Genomic DNA, 20,881 nt, shown 5'->3' on the forward strand with positions numbered 1-20,881 from the left:
GAGGCCGCAGGTACAAGAAATAGGGACTTTAATGAAGAGAATTTCCCTTTGGTATAAGTGAGCGCCATGGACGCATCGGAGGAAGTGAAAAACCCAGGGCTGAGACATTAAGTGCGGGGGCAGGGCGTGCTGCCCAGGGGGCTGTCACTTCAGGGGTGAGGCCTGGTGCGCCCCGGGGGCCTCCCCGCCCGCCGTGCCCCAGGTCTCTGCCTTTAGAGATAATGCTGAGGGGGGCTCCCCCTGCCTCAAAGGCTGGGAGGAGTAAAATACCAATCACCGGAAGGGGGCTTTGAAAAGTCACAGGGGCGTTGTGTACACGTTGTCGTCGATAATCATTTTGTGCTCAAGGTAAGCCATGGAAAACAGATAAGGAAATCTACAGCCCTAAAATATATGCATATAAAATAAAAATAAATGCAGTCCCAAATGTACGATGGTATTTGGGGATTGTCTACTGCTTTAGTCTCAATGCCCCTATTCCTGCCTCCACAAATTCACCTGGCACAGTTACCAGTTCAGGAAGCCAGAGTCCAGTTGCCCGCCCCCCACACCCACCCTAGCAGGAGGAGGCAGGGGTAGAGGCTGCAGGACCAAGGACTATGCTTTGGCTGTAGAGCATAACATGCAGGCAATATGGGAGGGGTGAGGGGGGGTGATGGGTCGACATACGAAATGTATATACAGACCCCTTGGGTGAGGGGCCCCTCTGGCCAGGAGGCACTGAGCAAGGGAGGGGTCCATCTCCCCGCTGGCCAGGAAGGAGGGACTCTGAGGCAATCTCTAAGGGTTGCCTATCCCCCGGAGAGGGGACAGCTGCCATTCCTGCCTCTGGTCTCCCAACTTAAAGCAGAGCGGTTGCTGAGCAATGAGAGGACAGGGTTCCAGAAGCCAAGAAAGTGTCAGCACTCCCACCCTCCACTTCAGGGGCTCAAGAATTCTTTGCATAAAATGTCTTCAGACCTAGAAGATGGTCAAAGGCACAAAGTTTAACCACTGGGAGGGAGAGTTGTTGAGAGGGGTCTGGGATACCCTGAGCCCAGGAATAGACCAAAGGTGTGATTCAGTCCCCTTCCCTGGGAAGGTGATTGCCCCATTAGGCCTTTCTCACTTCAAGGAGGCACACTGCCTAGGCCTCAAGCACCCACCTTCTTGGGGAAGGGGGTATCAGATTGGCACAGGAAGGGCCCAGGGAAGGGGGCCACTCTGTACATTAATACTTTGGTAAGGTTTGGGGAGAAACAAAATTCTACCCCAGGCTTCTGACAAAACCTCTCATTCAGCTGGATGCTGAACCATGTCCACACTATCCCCAGCTCCAACACAACAAGGCCAAGCCCACAGAACACCCTCAAATGAGGTCCTGAGACTCAAGGAATAGAGTGGAAGTGGTGGAAGGACCCCTTCGGGGAGAAAGCACTGAGATGGATCACAGCTTCCGCTCCACAGGCTGTTGGAGACAGAGTTCACTGCCCGCAGAGATGATAGGCAAGTGATTGTCCACGTGGTAGCTGATGAGGTGGCTGACACTCTCAAAGCGGTGATCCTTTGTTCGAACCTGAGGAGTGGGAAGGGAGGGGGCCAATTCAGGCGAAGGGCATTGCCACCTCTCCAGGATGGTTTCCTCCTTTATCAAAAGAGGGGCTCAGGCAAAATGAACACCCAGCTCAAATGCACTTCAGGGCTGGGCATTTGAGGACTGAAAGGAACAGAGCTCAGGTTCAGGAGTCTGAGAAGGGAAGAATGCCTGCATCTACCTGCCAAGCAGGAAAAGCAGTAAGCAGGGAGGAAAGACGCATAGCTGCATGGAGCATGCTGCACCCTCCTTTCTGCCACGCCCTCCCCCCCCAACTCCTGATACACTCACCACACCCTCCGGGTCCACCAGCAGCAGGTGCTTGGGCTGCCCACTCTGCAAGCCAGTGAGCACGTACTGGCCGGGTGTGGTCGTGCTCTCCCGCACCAGGAAGTCCCCATTGAGCTGCAGCAGGGCCTCGGCCTCCCGCCGGCTCAGCTTCCCATGGAACCAGGGCTCCCCTCGGAGCTGTTCAGCCATGGCCACCGCCTGGGGAGGTGGAGGCACCCGAAGCGCATCTTCGAAGGGCTCTGGGGGTTCAGAGAGAGGCCTGAGAGGCAACTGGCACAACACACACCCAGACCCAAACTTTCAGGGAGGGGAGGCCGGGAAGGAAAGAGCAGGACACAAGGGGAGGAACCCAGGGAGTAGGAAGACAGAGATGCAGAGTGGAGAGAGAAGCACTCACTCATATCAAAGAGGTCTCGGGGCACGCTGCCATTGATGGCAGGATTGGGGGGCCCAGCCCCACCCCCTGCTTGCCGGGCCCTGTCTAGGTTCTGGACATTGACGTAGGATGGATCATCAAAGAGCTCTTTACCTGATAAGGAAACAGAGGCATCACCGTGACCCCAGCCCTGCCTCCACACCCCTGACTCTGCCCTTCCCAGCTCCCTTCACACCTGGGCAGGGTGGTGGAGGTGGCATCTGTTTGCGAATTTCTGGGTCTCCCCCAACAGGCTGCCCCACAGGCTGCAGAAACAAAAATGAAATGAGACCAGAAGCCCAAATTGGCCACTCCCATCCCAGGCCCAGCCCACCTCCATCCAAATAACTTACCAGCGTTGCTCCCAGGTGGCTGGGGGTCTGGACAACGTGTGGGGTGGGCCGAACAGCCCCCAGGGGGGCTGCTTCCCGAAGCCTCATGTCCACCACTCCCCCAAGAGGGGGCTCCTTCCCCGGGAAGTCATTATAGTACTGGTGGTCAGGTGGCTCTTCCTCCTCCTCATCCCAAGCTGAGCCGTCAAAACCAGCCATCCTGAGAGGGACAGGAGGGAACAAGGGGGCACAGACAGTGGCCATGGACTGGGTACTTCCTGCAGGGTGGGCCTGAGTCTGGGCGTTTCCTACACACAGGCATTCTATCCCCCTGGCAGCCCTGCAAGGTATCTATACCCCCTTCTCCAGTGATACAGGTGAGATGAGGAGCAGAGGTGGAGACGTTTGCTTATTGTTTCACAATTAAACGGTGGCAGACCTGAATGGTAACATCAGATTTGATTTAAAGTTCATGTTCTCAGTTATTATGCTATCTCCCAAGAGGAAGGGGAAGCACACAGTATAAAGAAGGGATGCACTCCAGAATATTTTAACCTCCTCTAAATACTCAGTAGCTACTGATCTAAGGTGGGAAAGAAAGGTCGAGATCTCAGGAAAAAAGACACCCTCCCTCACCCAAATTCCTGATGGCTCTATGGGCAAGAAAGTGAAAAAATAAGGACGGAGAAATGGTCAAGAAAGAGAGATAGGCCAGCAGTGAGGTGGCTGAGGACAGAAGGGCAGAGCAGCAGCACGGTGGCCTGGCATACGAGAGGAAGAGCGGGCCTGCAGAAGCAGGCAGGACCTGGCCAGACTTTCCTGACGGCCACAGGAAACGTAAGAATAGCAGGAAGTGGGAAACAGGCACACAGGTTATTTCCCCCTGACCTTCTCTGAGCTCAAGCGTGGGCAGTGGAGCAGACCTGCTTTCTCAGTTCCAGCTAGTGCCTAGGAGCTGCCCATACCCTGCGCACCCGCTCACCTGTCATGAGGGGTGACCAGCTTGGGCGGGTTCCTGAGGTATTGTTTGAAGCGCAACTCGAAGGCCTGGCCGATGGTGCTGATGACATCCTGAGCAAGCCCTTCGGGACATTCCAGGATATGACAGGCTGGGGGCACAGTAAAGGCAGTCAGTGAGTTCTGGTGGACTGCTGGGAGGAGGCGCAGTCAGGGGCCTCATCTTCCCAGCCGAAGCCCTACTTAGCTACCCAGGTCCTGCTCACCTGCCTCACGGACAGCCGGCCCCACCCAGCGCTCCCCACCACGCCTCACCTCTCTGATTCACCGGGTCTTTGGCAACATAGGCGACGTACTCAGCTGTGTCCTGGGGTGGGCAGGGTCAGAAGAAGCCACTTAGCTCCAGTTTCCAGCCCACCTCATTCCTGACCCCTACACATCCTGGTCCTTTCCAGACACCACTTGGACCCCAGCACACCCTCTTTCCAGACAGCATGGCCCCTACTCCTCCCCCACCTCCACCCTGTTCCCCAACTCACCGGGTCCCCACCGGACGCAAAGGAGATAGACTGCATGTGGTGGTTGGCGATGATCTGAGGGTTAGGGCAGGGTACAGAGAAGGAAGGGAATAACACAGGTCAGGCAGCCTTGGGGCCTTCCTGGGCACCCCCAGCCCGGGCCCGGAGCCCTGGAGTGTCAGTCCCACCCTTTTGGCTTCTTAGCCCAGGTCCTCCTATGCTCCTCCTTCCTTCCTGTCTTAGCTCCTGGCCCTGTGGCCAGGTCCCCGCTCCGCTCTCCCAGCAGTGTTTCTGGCCCCCTTGCCCAACCCCACCAACCTGTTTGCAGTCTGCGGCCATAAGGTTGAGGCTGCTGGTGGAGACGGTGAGAGTGATTGGCATTCCCGCAAATTTCAGATTACTCCTCCCCAGGATGGCACTGAGTGGGCGGCTACAGGGCTAGGGAAGGGCCCAGAGTCTCAGAAGTTGGGGGCTCCCCACACCACGAATCCCCCTCCCTCCGCCTTTTGGCCTTCCCCCCACAGGTCCCAGACTTATCTTCCCCCTGCTCCTCCACATTTCCCAGCAGTGCCCCCAGCCCCATCAGCCCCAGGTACCTTTCTCCTTCTTGTAGCCCCCTTGGCACCGGGCACAGCCTCACACACCAGACTGATGGCCTCCCTGGAGAGAAAGGGGTCCTCAGACCCACAGCCTGCCTCCCACTCAGCTGGGGCTGCCACAGGGCAGGGGGAGGGGAAGACCAGGCCAGACTTCAGGGGCACTCCAGGCTCTTTGTCATGGTGGATTGAATTAAAGGCCTTTAATATTTGATGACACGGAGAGGCCACTTCCTGGCTGATTGGGTTAGGGCCTCTGTGAGTCTGGCCCCACCTACTTCCAGCGACCAAATGTCCCATTCCATCCCAAAGGCAGCAGCAATCTTCCATCCACCCCATTTTATACTCAGGCTCCAGCTGCCAGCTGCCTCTGCCACCTCTCCCACCATACACAGGACTGGATAAATAAGAAGGTCCCAGACCAGAGAGGTGCTGCTTTTCATTCAGACTTAGACTGATTCCCCTAACTTTCTCTCAATCCTTTATCCCTGAAGGTAAGCCATCACTAGCAAGTGACCAAGACCCACTCCCTCCTATACTCACTGATCCAGGAGCCCACTCCCCTATGTACCCCCTCTCCCCTCATTAATTCAGGAATCCCCAGTCTGCCCCCTCCCCACTAACCTGGTGACTTGGGTGCGGGTGTTGAAGTCCAAGGCACGCATTGACTGCAGGACCTCCACACAGCCCATGTACTGAAAGGAGGAAAGGAAGGTAACGAGTCAGCACCCCCTCCACAAAAAGAGTCCCAGGCCTTTCCCCTGAGTGCTTCCTACACTTGATCTTAGCCAAAAGGCTGACTCTGAAGAGTGAAAACCAAGTTTTGCCCACAGCCTGCGGCTACACCCACAATGTGCCAGACCACAGGAAATGAGGGGCGGAGGATCGAGCAAGCCAGGAGGGCCTGGACATCTGGGAAGAGGATCTCGAGGGCAGTGATGGGCACTGGGGTGGGGGGGGGGGAAGGTGACATCCCCAGAGGGAGGAGGCTGGAGGATACAATCAGGACCGCTCATTCCCACACTTACTAAGGGTGGCAACGTGCTGGGCTTTGTGCTAAGCATGGCAGGGTGGGGGAGTCACCAGAAGTAAGGGGCCCAGGCAGAGCTGGATGGGAGGGGCCGCAGAATAAGAAAGGGGAAGAGAGAGGTGTGAGAAGCGATCCTGAAACCAAGGGAGGTACCGGCAAGAGCAGAAAACGAGAGGCTCCGGGCTCGGCAAAGCTGGAGTGAGCAGAGGAAGGAGTCTGGGAGGGAGCAGGGAGGACGGAATGGGAGACATTCACTCACCCGAACCAAGTAGGAAACCCCAGGTCCCATGACTTTGTCGTTGGGATGTAGCCAGCCCCGCGTGGGCTTATTGACGAAGCTCCCGTGGCGGGTCCACTCCTCGCCCCCCAGCTGGCCCCCTTCCACCCGCGTCCTGCGCCCGCCTCCTCCACTCAGCTTGTTCATGTCCTGGAGGAGGGGCAGGGGGGCTGAGTCCAGCACGGCGGCCCCTCCAGTCCCCTCCCCATCCTTAGAGGCCCTTCCTGGCTCCCCAGCTGGGTTAGCCAGCTTCAGGTTGCTCATCCGGGGGAAGAAGGAGCACAGGGTAGTAGGACTCTCATCCCCAGGCAGAGGTGGCAGGATGGGCCCCAGGGAGGAGGCCGATGGGGAAGGTAGTTCCTCCGGTGGGGTGGACCCTGAAGCCCCTTCCTCCAGCGATGACAGAGACTCATTCCGAAGTGGATTGTACTTGGGCTTGGGGGGCAGGAGATCCATGGCTGCAGTGAGAGGGAGGCTGCTGCCCAGCCTGGCCCCCCTGCCAGTCAGGGCAAGGGGGCCAGGCAAGGGGCATCCCCAGGCCTTTAGTCTGCTCGGATTCTATGGCCCAGGGATCTCAAGGATCCTGGGGAGGGAGAGTGACAAGTGGCACCAGCGGCCCCAGGCTCAGACCCAGATAGTTTCAGGCCCCATCCCCCGCCCAGCGTGGAGCCTCTTCCCAGGCGGAGAAGAGAACAGGCTGGACCAGAAGCAGCCTGGCTCCTCCCCAGGGGCGGGGAGGGAAGGCCAGAGACCAATCCCGAGGACAGTGCTGACTCACAGGCTCCAAGGGGCTAAGCCCCCACAGCAGCCCCAGCCTAGAACTCTGGCAGGGATAAAGCTCTCGGTGCCCCCACCCTGCCCCGAGACAAACCACCAGTAATCTGGGGAGGAGTAAAGTGGAGTGGGAAGGAAGGATGTGGGAAAGAGAAGGAAAGGAGGGAAATAAGAAGAGGTCTGGATCCATCCACACAGGACATGGGCAGGCCACAGGGAGCAGGAAGCTGCGGGAGGGTAGGGGGACCGGGACAGGAAACAGAGGGAGCTGGGAGTGGAAAGGAGGGGACCCCTGAGCTCAGCACTTCCGTTCCTGTCCTGCTGGAATGCCCCCCCTCCTCCAGCCCTATCACACCGTGGGGTGGTGGCTCTGGGGAGCCTGGGCCATTAGCGCCCTCTGCTACCACAGCTGGGAACAGGTGGTGAAGGGAAGAGGAAAGCATCCAAGTGGTCCCAGTGGACGCAGGGAAGGCCCAAGAGGAAGCACGAAGCTGGAGAAGTAACGGGAACAAAGTCCAACCTGGGTGGTGCACCAGGGAACCTTCAGGCAGGAACTGGAGCCTGGGACGGGCTGATGGAGTCCTGCCCTCCATGGCTGGCACCTACCATGCCAGGGGCAGCAGCCCACAGCCAAGCACTCTTCTGTACCCCATCCCACAGGTCTAGTTAGCAAAGCAGGCTGTCACGGGCAATTCGGTGACAGGGTACTGACACAGGGGTCGGCTTCCTGGGTCACATAGGTGACAGGGCACTGACACAAGGGTTGGCTTCCTGGTCCTGCCAGGCATGTTCATACTCCTCTTAAGTGGAGAAGGTTAGGTGTGCCCAGGGAGCACAGTGCACCCAACACCAGGGGTAGAGTCTCACTGGAGGAGGTGGGAGAGTACAACAGTTCTCCAAGAGAAGTGGGGAGAGGAAAGGACAGGCCATGAAAGCACAGAGGGAGAGGAAGACAAATCTGAGCCGGGGTGCCAGGGACGGGCTGGGGCCCATCCCTTCTGCACAGCTTCCAGCTCCACTAGAGGGGACCTTGAAGGAAGAGGCAAAGTCACCAAAAAAGCACTAGAGATAAATACAACCTCTATGCTCACCTTGGAATTACCTATTCTTAAACTGCAGAAGATACAAAGATGCAAACTAGTAGCTAATAATACTAACACTCAAATCGTGTTAGATACTGTGCTCAACTCTCTCCCCTGGCCTTTAGCTCTCTGGCCTAAAGGGATGGAGGAAAGGCTTCTACCCTGGCCTCTGCAGCCACTGCACACAGGCCAGGACGTCCTCCCCTGCCGGCGTCTGCACAATCCAGAAGCGAGGACCCGCCCACAGGTGTGGGCCTTAGGAAGGAAAGAAGGAGGAAGTCGGGCTCTTTAAATTTGCATAGGAAAGGAGATGGCCTACAGGGAGTCAGTGTGGCTGGGTGTGTGGGGAGGAGCTGCTCCAGGCTTCTCAGCCCAGCGGGGAGGAGGAGGCAAGTAGCAGGAAATGGCGAAAGCCTCAGGAATGTTTCCAGAAGGGAAGGCTGGGCAAGCGGGACCAGGAGGAATGCCCAGACAAGAGCTCTGCTTGGGGGGGAGGGGAAGAGCCCAAGAAGCGGCGGGGGCTGGGGAGTCCCTTCCAAAAAACTAAACAAACAAAAAAACTCAAACAGCAAAAAGGCCACTGTCCCCTCCACCCACGCCAGGCCACCGTTTCCAGGCAGCAGGACACTCTAGCTCCTGGTGCACCCGCAGGTTGCACGCCAACCTCACGGCCCTACCAGCTCCCGAGGTGCGGGTGCTAGCCCTACAGCTGTCTCTGGGGCGGAGTCTGTCCTGGGCTGGGAACCCAGGAGCAAGTCTCTCGGCCCCTTTGGCGCCAAACCCCAAGTCCAGGCCCCTCTCCGCGGGGCAGGGGGAGGGGCAAGGGAGGCGGAGGGCGGCCCCTGACCTCGCCCGGCTCGCCCCACCTGCTGGAGCAGAAGCACTGGCTCCGCAGAGCTGAGCCCCAAGCCCAAGGAGAAGAGAAGCTGTGTCAGCAAGGGGCTTCGGGACTACCACAGCGCTCCGAGGGGCGGAGCCCGCCCCACTCTGGACGCTGCCCAGGGGGAATGGGCCCCACATCACGGGTACCGGGCACTGTAAGAGGCGAGGCTACGGCACCGCCCGACGCGATCAGGCGGGGGGCGGGGCCTCTCGGAAGGCGTGGCCTCTGGGGCGGGGCTGCCGGCACTCGGCCGGGCCTCGGAGGGGCGGGGCTCTGGCCTCCTGGGGGACCCGTCGCCAGAAGGCGAAGAATCGGAACTCAGAGAACTACCGTCAGGTTTCTCACAGTCGGACTTGGAAGCATGTTCGGGGGTGGGACTTCCAGGAAAGCTGGGCAGCAGGGTGGGGTCGTGGACAATACACAGAAAACAAGTCGGGGTTCGGGGAGCCCCCTGAAGATGGGGGTGGGACTTCCGGGGAGGGGGGTCTCAGGGGGCGGGACTTGCACATGAAGACCGGAAGTAGGGTCCCGGGAGAGGGGTTCCGGGGTGGAGGAATGGGTCACCTTAGGAGAGGGAGAAGACCTAACTCACCAGGGCCTCATGGAGTCTCCGCACCGCACCGCGGCTCGATTTGGTTCCGGATCACGCCACTGCCTCCTTAGGTCGCCGTTCCAACTTTCTCCCCGGCCTGGCCTCCCTGAAGAAACTTTATTGCACTCACTTCCGGCCTCACTAACCCCTGACCCTCTACCTCAGCGTCCCTCCTTCAGCCGTCCCACTTTGCCGAATCAGCCAATGGCAATGCGAGAACGCGCACGGGGGCAGGAGTAGCCAATTAGAGGCATATTTTTTCCCTACGCTCATTCTTGACTAACGTAAGCAGCGCGGTCCAATAAGGACTCGAACAGAAGCAAATCTAAACCAATCGGCGGCTTGAAGGTGGAGTAGTCCCGCCTTAAACCATGGGGTCCAATAGGAAGCGCGGGCGGCGTGTTTGAAAGCTAGGCCAAAGTGGGTGGGAGCGCGTGCTGCTGGGAGTTGTTTGGAGGTTGCCGGAGTGGGCCTGACGGTCCTCAGGCTGAGTGATCATGTCGCACAAACAGATTTACTATTCGGACAAATACGACGACGAGGAGTTCGAGTACCGGTTAGTGCCGCCGCGGGGGCCATAACGAGGTCGTGAACTTTGACAAGTGAGGGCAAGAGGAGTTAGTCACCGGGGCTGAGGCAACAGGACCGGCGCATGCGCGGGGGACTCCCGGGGCGCGGGCGCGGAGCGTCGCAGGGCGCCTGCGCGAGGGCCTGGCGGCGAGAGGGCGCGGACAGCTGCGGAACGCAGTGTGTCCCGCGCCGGGGAGCAGGCGGAGGGGGCGTGCCTAGAGCTCGAGGCCTCCGCACCCCGCACCATGCGGGGTTCTGGATCGTTCTGGGAGCTTCCCCGGGCACGTGGAGGTTGCCCGCTGGGGCGTGCTGGAAAGAAGTGGCCGCAGCGGTGCTGAACGATCCGGGAAAGGGGGCGCGGGCGTGCGGCTCGTGGGAAGGTCTGACCCGGCGACGCAGCGCCGCAGGCTCGGGAGTTGCGCCCGGGCGCGGTGTGACGGAGGCAGCGCCGCCCCTCCAGGAGGAGTACCAGGGAAGAGCGAGGATGCTGCCCGCGTGCCGTTTTGGCTTCTTCCTGGAAGAACGTGGGATGGAGACTTGGCAGGCTTGCGTTTCCTTCCCGGCCAAGTGCGGGGCTCCGGGGACTCGGCGTGTGCTGACCCTTGGGGGACCCAGGCCACTTAGGTTTCTTTCCGCCGCTGACTGTGCGCTGCCACCTCTGCAGAGCTAGTTTCAGCTCCCCGAAGTTGTAAGTCCGGGCGCTGGCGTTGGGGGGCGTCGGTCGGGTCCGATTAGGGATCGAAGACGCTGTTTGTGAAAGAATTTGCTACTAGTACACACCTACTGTGTTTTCCCTGAGCATGATGGGGTCTATCTGGAGTAGCCCAACTCAGGTGAGAGTAAGGATTTTTTTTTTGCCATGAAAGATTTATCCTTGGTTAGGAAAACCTGGGGTTTCCCAAGAGGAGTCTCATGGCAACTCTTTTCAGAGTTGGGAAAATGAAATGGAGGGTACATTTCAGAGGAGAAGATATTCACATTTCATCCTTGTGATGGCTCTTCCTCACAGCGCTCCACAAGAGGCCTTTCTTCTCCACAAAACCAGCCGTTTTCAAAACTACCTTTAATAATTAACGCTGTGAGTGTCGTGGGGCTGCCCTTAGATCATTCTAATCAGCTAGCAGACTGAGCTGGAGGAAGGCAGGGGCGCGGTGTCCACAGCGCCTGTTCACTTGAGTTACTCACGCGTGCTTTTTAACATACTTGGGGGGACGATTTGCATAATCTGGCCTTTATTTCTAGCTGCCTCTGCCCCATGATAAGAGTACATAAACTCTCCCATTGGGAACCAATTTTTTCTTTTCTTTGCTCTCTTGGCTTTGTACACAAGCATTTGTCTAACACAACTGCACCCAGTACTGATGTGATCCCTCCGTGTTTCTGTTACAGGCATGTCATGTTGCCCAAGGACATAGCCAAGCTGGTCCCTAAAACCCATCTGATGTCTGAATCTGAATGGAGGAATCTTGGAGTTCAGCAGAGTCAGGGATGGGTCCATTATATGATCCATGAACCAGGTCGGTGCGATGGCTGAAAACAACCATTTAGGGCTCCTTGGCTGAGGAAAAGAGGAATGATAAGATGGTATAACCCAAAGAAATAGAGGTGAGGGTGGTCTATTGGTTCCTCACCAGCCACCTAGAAAAATCAGAGTGATGGGATCCCTGGGTGGCGCAGCAGTTTAGCGCCTGCCTTTGGCCCAGGGCACGATCCTGGAGACTCAGGATCGAATCCCACGTCGGGCTCCCGGTGCATGGAGCCTGCTTCTCCCTCTGCCTATGTCTCTGCCTCTCTCTCTCTTTCTGTGTGACTATCATAAATAAATTAAAAAAAAATTTTTTTTTAAAAATCAGAGTGACAAAAAAGAGTCAAGTACTGGGAAGTTCAGAAGACAACCTGTCCCTGAAAAAACTCTTTCAATCTCTAATTCAGTCTGAGCATCACACACACACACCCGTCACCCTTTTTAAGGCCACAAACACCCTGGTAGAGGTTATGGATCCTGCATCATTCTCCATGAGAAAGCAAATTCTCAGATGTGTCCCAAATAAGCCAAGGGAAGTATATTTCTTGATAAGACACCAGACCCACAAGCAGCCAGGCAAATCTAATAAAGGAGGTGGGCAGGGGATGGGGGTGCTGTACAAACACAGCAAAGGAACTGATGCTAATAGTTCTCTGCTTAGCAGACAGGCCCAGCTTTAGGGTCTGCTTCTGAGGCCATATGCTTACATCTTAATGTAGTTCTAAAGGTCTGAAATGGGAAGGGGACGCACTACACACTGCAGAGACCAGGGTGAGCGTGTCTCTTCAATGTCACTCTTTCAGAACCTCATATCTTGTTGTTCCGACGGCCACTGCCCAAGAAGCCGAAGAAATGAAGCTGGCAGCCACTTTCCAGCCTCAAGCTTTACACAGCTGTCGTCGCTTGCTAACATCTTCCTGATAACATCATTATGTTGCCTTCTTGTTTTCTCACTTTGATATTTAAAGGATGTTCAGTACACTGTTTGTGCTGCTGACTGTTTTGCTTGAGCAGAGCCAACAGCACCATGGCCCGGCCAGTTGAGTGCTCTTTGGGCTGCAGCCTCAGCTGAGCTGTGTACCCAGCAGAGCACACTTGGTACATAGAGGAAGCATCTGACGATAGGCCATGGCTGTCACGGGGATTGTGTAAACTTGCAGTTTTTTTTTCCTGCCAGGTGTTGTATGTATGGTGGTTTATGTTTCAATATATTGGAGACTTTTCATTTTATTCAAGGAATCTGTTCCATGTTTAAAAGCCTTGATTAAAGAGGAAGTTTTTTATAATCTAATTCTTTAATTGTAAAGTGTTTTGTTTTTTTTTTCCCTCTCAAGGTAAGCATTACATTCAGTATCCTGTTTCTGATTATATTCCTTTGGGTTAGATAATGAAGTTCAGCTCTTTGTTGATAATGAGGTTTATTTCAACATTCAGGTAACTGGCTTTTAATTTATTTTAATCAGGCCTTTTTTTTTTTTTTTTTTTAAGATTTATTTATTTATTCACGGGAGACACAGGCAGAAGGAGAAGCAGGCTCCTCTCAGGGAGCCTGATGCAGGACTCAATCCCAGATCCCAGGATCGTGACCTGAGCCAAAGGCAGGTGCCCAGCCACTGAGCCACCCAGGCGTCCCTTAATCGACTTTCTTTCAAGCATCTGAAATATATGTTGCCTTGTTAGCCTGAGATAGAAGTTATATAGAAACATCACCTCATCAAAACAAAGTGTTTCCTAAAGTCGGGGATGCTGCCCTTAACACAGTCTTGATATTTGAAGGGCACACGAGGGTGAAGGGAGGAGGCTACTCCTGTGCTCTACTTCCTGCCCAGCCTAAGTCTGGGGCCTACCTGAGGCCTGTTACCTGTGAGGGGTAGGGGAGGAGGGCAGTGGGCAGAAGCCTGTGCTGTTTTTAGTGGCTAGTACTGGCACCTAACTCATTCCTTAGAGATACTTAACTGGTAGGGGGTGTAGCCTGGATGTGGGAATTTCAAGAATTTTTATGCAGGTAGCTGGAGATTAACCTTTGAGAAAACTGGTGTAAGCTGTATTTTAAGAAAACATTTCTCCAGGGGGCACCTGGCTGGCTCCATTGGTGGAGCAGGCAGCTCAGTTCCCTGGGTTGTGAGTTCAAGCCCCATGTTGGGTGGAGAGAACAGTAGTACTAAATAAAGGAATCTTCCTATTTTCCATCCACTTATTCCTACGGCAGTAGTCCCTGAATCAGAAGGCTTGATGTCACCAGAACCTTGTTAGAAATGCAAATTATCGGACTCCACCCTAGACCTACTGAATCAGAAACTGAGGGTTGGACCTAGTGATGTTTCAACAAGCTCTCCAGATGATCCTGGCGACCCCTCAAGCTTAACCCACTGGTAAAGAATTGGACCAGAGCTTTTTTGTGGGAGGGGTAGTCAGATTTTACCAATACTACTAGTAAAGATGATGTGACTTACATCATTAGGCAAATGGAACTTTTGTTTTGCCTTTAAAACTTTTTTTTTTTTTTTTTTTTTTTTGAGGGGCATCTGGCTGGGTCAGTCCAAAGAGCATGCAACTCTTGGCGGTTGTTGAAAAAACCACACACACAGGGTTTATTACTTAAGAAAGAATGGTCTAGAAGCCTGGCTCTTTCACATTAGTGTTTTGTAGTTGCTATGTGGCATCCCTTAACCTTTCTTAGCCTGCTGCCCATCTGTAAAATGGGCATCATCTATCTTGGGCTTTAGAAGAGTAAAATGAGGGTGGATGTGGTTCAACTGCTCTCCAAGTGATGGGTTTTAGATGTTTACTACAGGAAACATACTCTAGGGACCCAGATCAGCATCAGCATGGCACGAGAGCTTGTTAAATGCAGATCTCAGGCTCCCACCCCAACTGAATAGGGGAAATTTAATCAGCATATTAGGAAGGTCCCAGATAGGAACACCTGGCCTGCTCTGTCCGTGGAGCATGCAACTCTGGGTAGTGAATTCAAGCTGCACCTTGGGCACAGGGAGGACTTATATTTTTTATAAAAAGATCCCGGATGAAACATTAAAATTTAAGCAGTTTTAGACCAAAAGCAACTGAAATGAGAATAATCCAGGATGTGAGACTCCAAAGTGGACACACGGCACTGCCTAGTCACTGCCCTCACTTTACCTGTAAGACCAATAATCGGGCAAAGGTGGTGTTCAGACCACTTTGTGGAGCAAGGCAGGGGTCAGGTATGTAGGTTCATCGTTTTTATAGAGGGGTATGAGCGCTCCACACCCTAAAAGCTCACCTCCAAGTTCTCCTACCTTCCAAGGTAAGGTGTTCCTTGCTGGTGTCTCCAACGTGCGCGCGCTACCGAAGCCCTGGGCAGCCCCAGTGCCTAGAACTAGAGTGGGCGCCGCATAGCACTTGCGCGCGAGGATGTATTAACGGGATGGAGGCGAGCGTCACGCCTCCGCTCGCGGCTCCTAGCAGCGCCTCGCACCGCTGCCGCTGGCCCCGCCCCCCGCACCAAGCCCGCTGGTCCCGCCCCCGCAGTTCCGGGCGGGTGGTGACCACGTGCTTGTCGCCGATAGCAACCGGCGCTGCTCCCGCCCTTGGCTAAGGCGGGCGAGCGACAGCCAGCTGCACCAATGGGCCCTTGGAGGCCGTCTGAGCGACAGCCACGGTGACCAACCGCCGTGAGAAGGTGCGGGTCTGGGGTGGGACTCTGCGTGCGGATGTCGCTCGAGACGTGCGGGAGCAGAGGGCACGAGCCGGGGAAGGGCCCGAGAGGCAGGTGCGGACCTGGGAGAGCGCGGCGGGCTGCAGCGGGGCGGGGAGACGGGGCTCCGGCCAGAAGGGGTGCGGGCGCCTGAGGGAGGGGCGCCTGCGCTCCAGTCCCGGGCGGAGGGGGCGAGACGCTTAAAGGGACAGGTGCCCCGAAGAGAAGAGGTCTTTAAAGGTGCAGGTGGCCGCGCTTGGCTGTGGGTGCTCGGAGAACAGGACATTTTAAGGACACTGTAGCCGAGCTTAGAAGGCATGCGAAGAGGCCGGGGCTGGGGTTTGAGAACGCAATTCTTAGAGGCAGGGATAAAAGTCTTGTCAGGGGCCTGGCGAGGTCTTTCTCTGAGGAAGAGCGTGCCCTCATGCCCTCCCCGTGTCCCTTCTGGCTCCTCCAGGTTCCCTTGACCCCAGACCCCCCTGTTTTCAGGCTATGGCCCCCAGTGCCCTGTAGACCTGGCGCGACTCCCCTGCTTCCGACCCCTATTTGGGGCCCTGGGTGGCTACTGGAGGGCCGTGCAGAGGGGCAGAGAAGGCAGGACCATGGCATCTAGGGCCTTTGCACCTCCCCCAGGGCGCAGCGTGACGGCGGGCATCATCATTGTTGGAGATGAGATCCTCAAGGTGTGTCTGGGACGGAGAGGGGGGGTGGGCGCCGCCCGTCCTCTAGAGCCTGCTGCACCTTGCTGAGGGAGGCCGACCGGGGGCGCCCCCTTGCCCACCACGTCCCTGTAGTGGGTCCAACATGTTCTTCCAGTTACTCTGTTGAAAACTTGCAGCAAAGTTGCTACAATTTGCCAAGCATTTTCATAGCGGTAGGAGGGCTTTACAGGAACCAGCGGGAGTCCATCCTGTGAAGGAGGTGCAGTGCATGAGTAAGCAAAACAGGAGAGGACTAGATAGAGGAAATCCCTCGGAACAATGAGGGAAGTCTTAGGAGAGGTCATGGCATCAGGCTTGTAATAACTAATATTGACCCGTTTTTTGAGTGCTTACTGGGGCCTGGCAGTGTGCTTATTATATCAATACGCGGTCTTAACTAATCCTTAGAGCATTCCCATGAGATTTGATACTTTTATTATAAATCTCAGTTATTAGATGATGAGACTGAGAAGTTTGCCCAAGATTACAGAGCTCAGGAGTGGTAGAGCTGGGATTCCAAGCCCATTCTCTCTTCCTCCAGAGCAACCCTTACCTACGAAGCCCCCTGTAAAGAAGCAGAAGGAGATGGGGCCAGGGAAGAGCGTCAGATCTACACCCGTAGACAGGCAGCCTCAAATATTCTGCAGAGGAATTTGAACTTTAATCAGAATATGGTTGGAAACAACACATGGCTTTTGAGCCCAAGAGTGGTGCAATCACAGTAGCACATTAGAAAGGTTAGTCAGGGGATCCCTGGGTGGCGCAGCGGTTTGGCGCCTGCCTTTGGCCCAGGGCGCGATCCTGGAGACCCGGGATCGAATCCCACGTCGGGCTCCCGGTGCATGGAGCCTGCTTCTCCCTCTGCCTGTGTCTCTGCCTCTCTCTCTCTCTCTCTCTCTCTCTCTGTGAGACTATCATAATAAATAAATTTTAAAAAAAAATTAAAAAAAAAAAAAGAAAGGTTAGTCAGGAGGCCTGGGTCAGAGCACTGTGGCTGGCGGCTGGGAGCCTGGCCAGGGACTGTCACCACTGTCCAGATAAAAGGTGCCAAAGACCTGCGTGGTGGTAGTAAGGACAGAGAGCAGAAGTGGGGAGACATTTCAGTAGCGTTGACAACAGAAGTGCCCAACTGGCTATGGACAGTGTCTGGGGATGCCACTAACCAAAGTGACAACAGCCAGGAATATGGTAGAAATGCCTAGTAAGTGCGGGGAGCCAGGGGATTGAAACTGGCAGGACTGGTGAGGTAGTGGATGAGTCATCCACAATAGAATTGACCATGGAATCCATAAGCATATCTGAGGTCAAGGTTCAAATGCAAAGAAGGCCCAGGGTGGATCATGCTACCCCTGACTGTTCAGCTGGATTTTCTCACTCCTGTGCCCAGTCCAGGCTTTTTTTTTTTTTTTTTTTTAATTTTTATTTATTTATGATAGTCACACAGAGAGAGAGGGAGAGGCAGAGACACAGGCAGAGGGAGAAGCAGGCTCCATGCACCGGGAGCCCGATGTGGGATTCGATCCCGGGTCTCCAGGATCGCGCCCTGGGCCAAAGACAGGCACTAAACCACTGCACCACCCAGGGATCCCCCAGTCCAGGCTTTTTGGCAGCCCAAGACAGTACCCCCCAAAGAGCACAGTGCCCCAGCATTGGGAAAATGCAGCTGTCACCCTTTCCCCTTTGCCCTTCATCCCCACCGCATTGATATTCACTGTCACTATCTCATCTCTCAGGGACACACTCAGGACACCAACACCTACTTTTTGTGCCGGACACTGCGCTCCCTGGGGGTCCAGGTGTGCCGCGTCTCTGTTGTCCCTGATGAGGTCACCACGATTGCAGCCGAGATCACTTCTTTCTCCAGCCGCTTCACCCACGTCCTCACAGCAGGGGGCATCGGCCCCACTCATGACGATGTAACCTTTGAGGCTGTAGCACAGGCCTTCGGGGATGAGCTTAAGCCACACCCCGAGCTGGAAGCAGCCATCAAAGCCCTAGGAGGGAAGGGCTGGGAGAAGCTGTCTCTGGTGCCCTCCTCTGCCCGCCTGCATTACGGCACAGATCCTCAAACAGGCCAGCCCTTCAAATTCCCGCTGGTCTCCGTCCGAAACGTCTACCTCTTCCCAGGCATTCCCGAGCTGCTAAGGAGGGTGCTGGAGGGGCTGAAGGGGCTGTTCCAAAACACAGCCGTGCAGTTCCACCTGCGGGAGCTCTATGTGGCCGCTGATGAGGCCTCTATCGCCCCCATCCTGGCTGAGGCCCAGGCCCACTTTGGGCGCAAGCTTGGCCTGGGTTCCTACCCTGACTGGGGCAGCAACTACTATCAGGTGAAGCTGACGCTGGACTCGGAGGAGGAAGGGCCCCTGGAAGAATGCCTGGCCTACCTGACTGCCCATCTTCCCCCGGGGTCACTGGTCCCCTATGTGCCGGATGCTGTGCAGCAGGCCAGTGAGGCCGTATATAAACTGGCAGAGTCAGGTAGGGGCCTGGGCTAGGGGGGGCCTCCCTGGGCTTAGGAATGTGGGGGCTGCTGGAGGCTTCCTGAAAGTCCAGGAGCAGGTGGAAGATGGCTCCCATAAGTGTAGACTGAGTGCCGACTGTCACCAGCACCATGCTGGGTGTGAGGGTTGTACCCCAACAAGACAGTTGTATGCCATGCCCTTCAGAGGCCCAGCATAACGAGAGAGGTGGGCATCACACAGGTGCCTGGGCAGGAGATGGGGGTGCCATGGGGCCTCCACAGCAGGTATAGCAGCCCTGATCTGAGCATCTACTAGATACAGTCTACTGGGCAAGTAACATACATGTGGGGTGGTCAGCCAGATTGGGTGAGAGCAAATAGTGTGGGGCTTGAGGAAGGGAACCAGGGCCCCCAGAGGGAAGACACTGGGGTGAAGAGTGAGCTGAACAGCCCAGGGGGGCACACTCCAAGGGGCGTGCAGGAGTCTGGACATTACACAACGCACACTGGAAGTCAAGAAAGACTAAGCAAGGGCAGCGTGGCCCCCACTGCCCTCCACCAGTCACGTGTATCTATGTGATGGCCTCTCATGTGTCTGCTTGCAGAGTCTTCCCTGGGGAAGAAGGTGGCAGGTGCCCTGCAGACTATCGAGGGTGCCCTGGCTCAGTATGGCCTCACCCACCTCTGTGTGGGCTTCAATGGCGGCAAGGACTGCACCGCACTGCTGCACCTCCTCCATGCGGCCGTGCAGAGGTGAGCCTGCACCCCAGGCTGAGCCCTCACAGGTGCTCTGGTGGCCCCAGGCAGGCAGCGGAAGGGGGCCAGCAAATGGGGTTGGGAGGAAGCAGCCCTGGTGACCTCTCAGCTGTGGTCCCCCACCACATTTATCAAGCAGCTGCCCTGGTGCAGCCCTGGATGTGTGGCTGTGAAGGGAGCTCATGGTCCTGTTGGGGAGGTGAGATTTACATACCTGAGATAGGCTGTGTACTCCAGGACCGAGGAGTGAGAGATCAAGATGGGCTTTACATAGGAAGTGGTTGTCATGGATGAGAAAGATAAGGGTCCTTCCGGGGACCAAGGAGAACAGTGCAAGCTTGAGCAAGCATCTCCCTGCCTTCCCCAAAAGCCTATGCATCCTTCCTCCACACCACACCCCCCCCCCCCCAGGAAATGCCCCGATGCTCAGGAACCCCTGCAGATCCTGTATATCCGCAGCATCTCCCCTTTCCCCGAGCTGGAGCAGTTCCTCCAGGATACCATCAAGAGGTACTAGGGGCCTGGGGGCGGGGGGGGCTCCAGGGGAGCTTGGCAGTGCCCACTTCTGACTCACAGCCCTCTTCGTTCCACAGGTATAATCTGCAGGTGTTGGAGGCTGAGGGCGACATGAAGCAGGCCCTGAGCGAACTGCAGGCGCGGCACCCCCAGCTGGAGGCTGTCCTGATGGGCACGCGCCGCACGGACCCCTACTCCTGCAGCCTCTGCCCCTTCAGCCCCACTGACCCCGGCTGGCCTGCCTTCATGCGTGTCAACCCGCTGCTGGTAACGGGGTAGAGGCTGTGGTGCCTCCAGCCCAGTCCCCTGATCCCTGTGGGTCATGCACCCTGGCTTCTGGGTGTGGGAGAAGTCGGAGCCGGGTGCTCAGATAAAGAACCCCAGCGTCCAGGGGAGGCTATGCTGCTTGGTGGGTCAGCCTTCTGACCAGGCCTTATTTAGCACTGATTTAAAGGCAGGCTTGTGCTTTGTTTTGCCAGCTCTGTGCTGTCCAGTGTGGGGGCCACTAGCCACTTACTATACTCAGACTGTCACTTACTAGAACAAAATAGGGAATTATTAAAAACCACTGAATGGTATACTTTAGAAGGAAGAATTCTGTGGCATGTGAATTAAATCTTCATTTTAAAAATTAAGTACAATTCAAAATTCACTTTTTCCCTTGCACTAACCATGTTCCAGGTGTCCACATGTCAGACAACACAGTTAGAGACCATTTCCATGACCACACAATGTGTGCTGCACCATACTGGCTTGCACAGACAGCCCGTCCCTGCCCTGGCACACACACACCTGTGGGTTGGGGCTAGAAGGGCCAGGATGCAGGCTTGGTCTTGCATGTGGCATGGCTTATAGGAACAAACTGTGGCAGAGAATCAGGCTGAGAGGCAGAAGAGCCCTAGGAAGGACCCCTCCCCAGGTGGCAGGAGTTAAGTGTGGGAAGGGGGTATGGGTGATTACACTCTCACCTCCCAGGACTGGACCTATAGAGACATCTGGGACTTCCTGCGTCAGCTGTTTGTCCCGTACTGCATCCTATATGACCGAGGGTAAGAGTGCTGAGAGAGTGTGGGTGTGGGGGGGACGTGGGGTAGGGAGAGCCACCCACCACCTGCTTCCATTCTCCCGGTTCAGCTACACGTCCCTGGGGGGCCGAGAGAACACGGTGAGGAACCCAGCCCTGAAGTGCCTGAGCCCAGGGGGACAGCCCACCTACCGTCCTGCCTACCTACTTGAGAACGAAGAGGAGGAGCGGAACTCCCGCACATGACCTCGCACTCATCCGCTCCAGGAGCTGGGAGGGAGGCCTTCCTGGGGTGTAACCTGTCAATAAACCGTGCCTCTCCTGGGCTG

At 56.0% G+C, this 20,881-nt stretch overlaps 3 protein-coding genes across 4 annotated transcripts; 2 read left to right on the plus strand and 1 right to left on the minus strand.

The window, feature by feature from the left end:
• Window positions 1-11: 11 nt before the first annotated feature.
• On the minus strand, window positions 12-8,332 carry SHC1 (SHC adaptor protein 1). The gene is made up of 12 exons (XM_077900916.1): window positions 5,972-8,332; window positions 5,307-5,377; window positions 4,683-4,746; window positions 4,405-4,524; window positions 4,108-4,161; window positions 3,884-3,935; window positions 3,594-3,720; window positions 2,633-2,831; window positions 2,476-2,545; window positions 2,262-2,393; window positions 1,865-2,103; window positions 12-1,555 (listed from the first exon to the last, which is right to left on the minus strand). The coding sequence occupies exons 1-12, from the start codon at window positions 6,443-6,445 to the stop codon at window positions 1,427-1,429; spliced, it is 1,731 nt and encodes a 576-aa protein (XP_077757042.1). The 5' UTR covers window positions 6,446-8,332; the 3' UTR covers window positions 12-1,426.
• A 1,385-nt stretch (window positions 8,333-9,717) lies between these two features.
• Window positions 9,718-12,706, plus strand: CKS1B (CDC28 protein kinase regulatory subunit 1B). Its single transcript, XM_077900924.1, has 3 exons — window positions 9,718-9,876; window positions 11,280-11,407; window positions 12,219-12,706. The coding sequence occupies exons 1-3, from the start codon at window positions 9,818-9,820 to the stop codon at window positions 12,269-12,271; spliced, it is 240 nt and encodes a 79-aa protein (XP_077757050.1). The 5' UTR covers window positions 9,718-9,817; the 3' UTR covers window positions 12,272-12,706.
• A 2,315-nt stretch (window positions 12,707-15,021) lies between these two features.
• On the plus strand, window positions 15,022-20,877 carry FLAD1 (flavin adenine dinucleotide synthetase 1). 2 transcript variants are annotated; one of them, XM_077900918.1, is made up of 8 exons: window positions 15,022-15,169; window positions 15,552-15,777; window positions 17,529-18,273; window positions 18,862-19,009; window positions 19,424-19,522; window positions 19,606-19,795; window positions 20,504-20,577; window positions 20,663-20,877. In XM_077900918.1, exons 2-8 carry the CDS (start codon window positions 15,697-15,699, stop codon window positions 20,796-20,798), a joined length of 1,473 nt encoding a protein of 490 aa, XP_077757044.1. In that variant the 5' UTR covers window positions 15,022-15,169; window positions 15,552-15,696; the 3' UTR covers window positions 20,799-20,877. The 2 variants fall into 2 exon arrangements, with proteins under 2 accessions (XP_077757044.1, XP_077757045.1); XM_077900919.1 differs by having other exon boundaries at window positions 15,092-15,169; window positions 15,584-15,777.
• Window positions 20,878-20,881: the final 4 nt, after the last annotated feature.

This window comes from Canis aureus, chromosome 6, assembly GCF_053574225.1.
Source record: "Canis aureus isolate CA01 chromosome 6, VMU_Caureus_v.1.0, whole genome shotgun sequence".
Lineage (NCBI taxonomy): Eukaryota > Metazoa > Chordata > Mammalia > Carnivora > Canidae > Canis > Canis aureus.

Excerpts from the sequence above, each read along its gene's own strand:
- CKS1B (XM_077900924.1), top strand. The coding sequence starts at position 9,818 with ATGTCGCACAAACAGATTTACTATTCGGACAAATACGACGACGAGGAG. Across the intron at positions 9,877-11,279 it reads GACGAGGAGTTCGAGTACCG|GCATGTCATGTTGCCCAAGG; the intron begins GTTAGTGCCGCC and ends TTTCTGTTACAG. Across the intron at positions 11,408-12,218 it reads TTATATGATCCATGAACCAG|AACCTCATATCTTGTTGTTC; the intron begins GTCGGTGCGATG and ends TCACTCTTTCAG.
- SHC1 (XM_077900916.1), bottom strand. The coding sequence starts at position 6,445 with ATGGATCTCCTGCCCCCCAAGCCCAAGTACAATCCACTTCGGAATGAG. Across the intron at positions 2,832-3,593 it reads CTGGTCACCCCTCATGACAG|GATGGCTGGTTTTGACGGCT; the intron begins GTGAGCGGGTGC and ends TGTCCCTCTCAG. Across the intron at positions 2,104-2,261 it reads CCGAGACCTCTTTGATATGA|AGCCCTTCGAAGATGCGCTT; the intron begins GTGAGTGCTTCT and ends CTGAACCCCCAG.
- FLAD1 (XM_077900918.1), top strand. The coding sequence starts at position 15,697 with ATGGCATCTAGGGCCTTTGCACCTCCCCCAGGGCGCAGCGTGACGGCG. Across the intron at positions 19,796-20,503 it reads TGCGTGTCAACCCGCTGCTG|GACTGGACCTATAGAGACAT; the intron begins GTAACGGGGTAG and ends CTCACCTCCCAG. Across the intron at positions 20,578-20,662 it reads TGCATCCTATATGACCGAGG|CTACACGTCCCTGGGGGGCC; the intron begins GTAAGAGTGCTG and ends CTCCCGGTTCAG.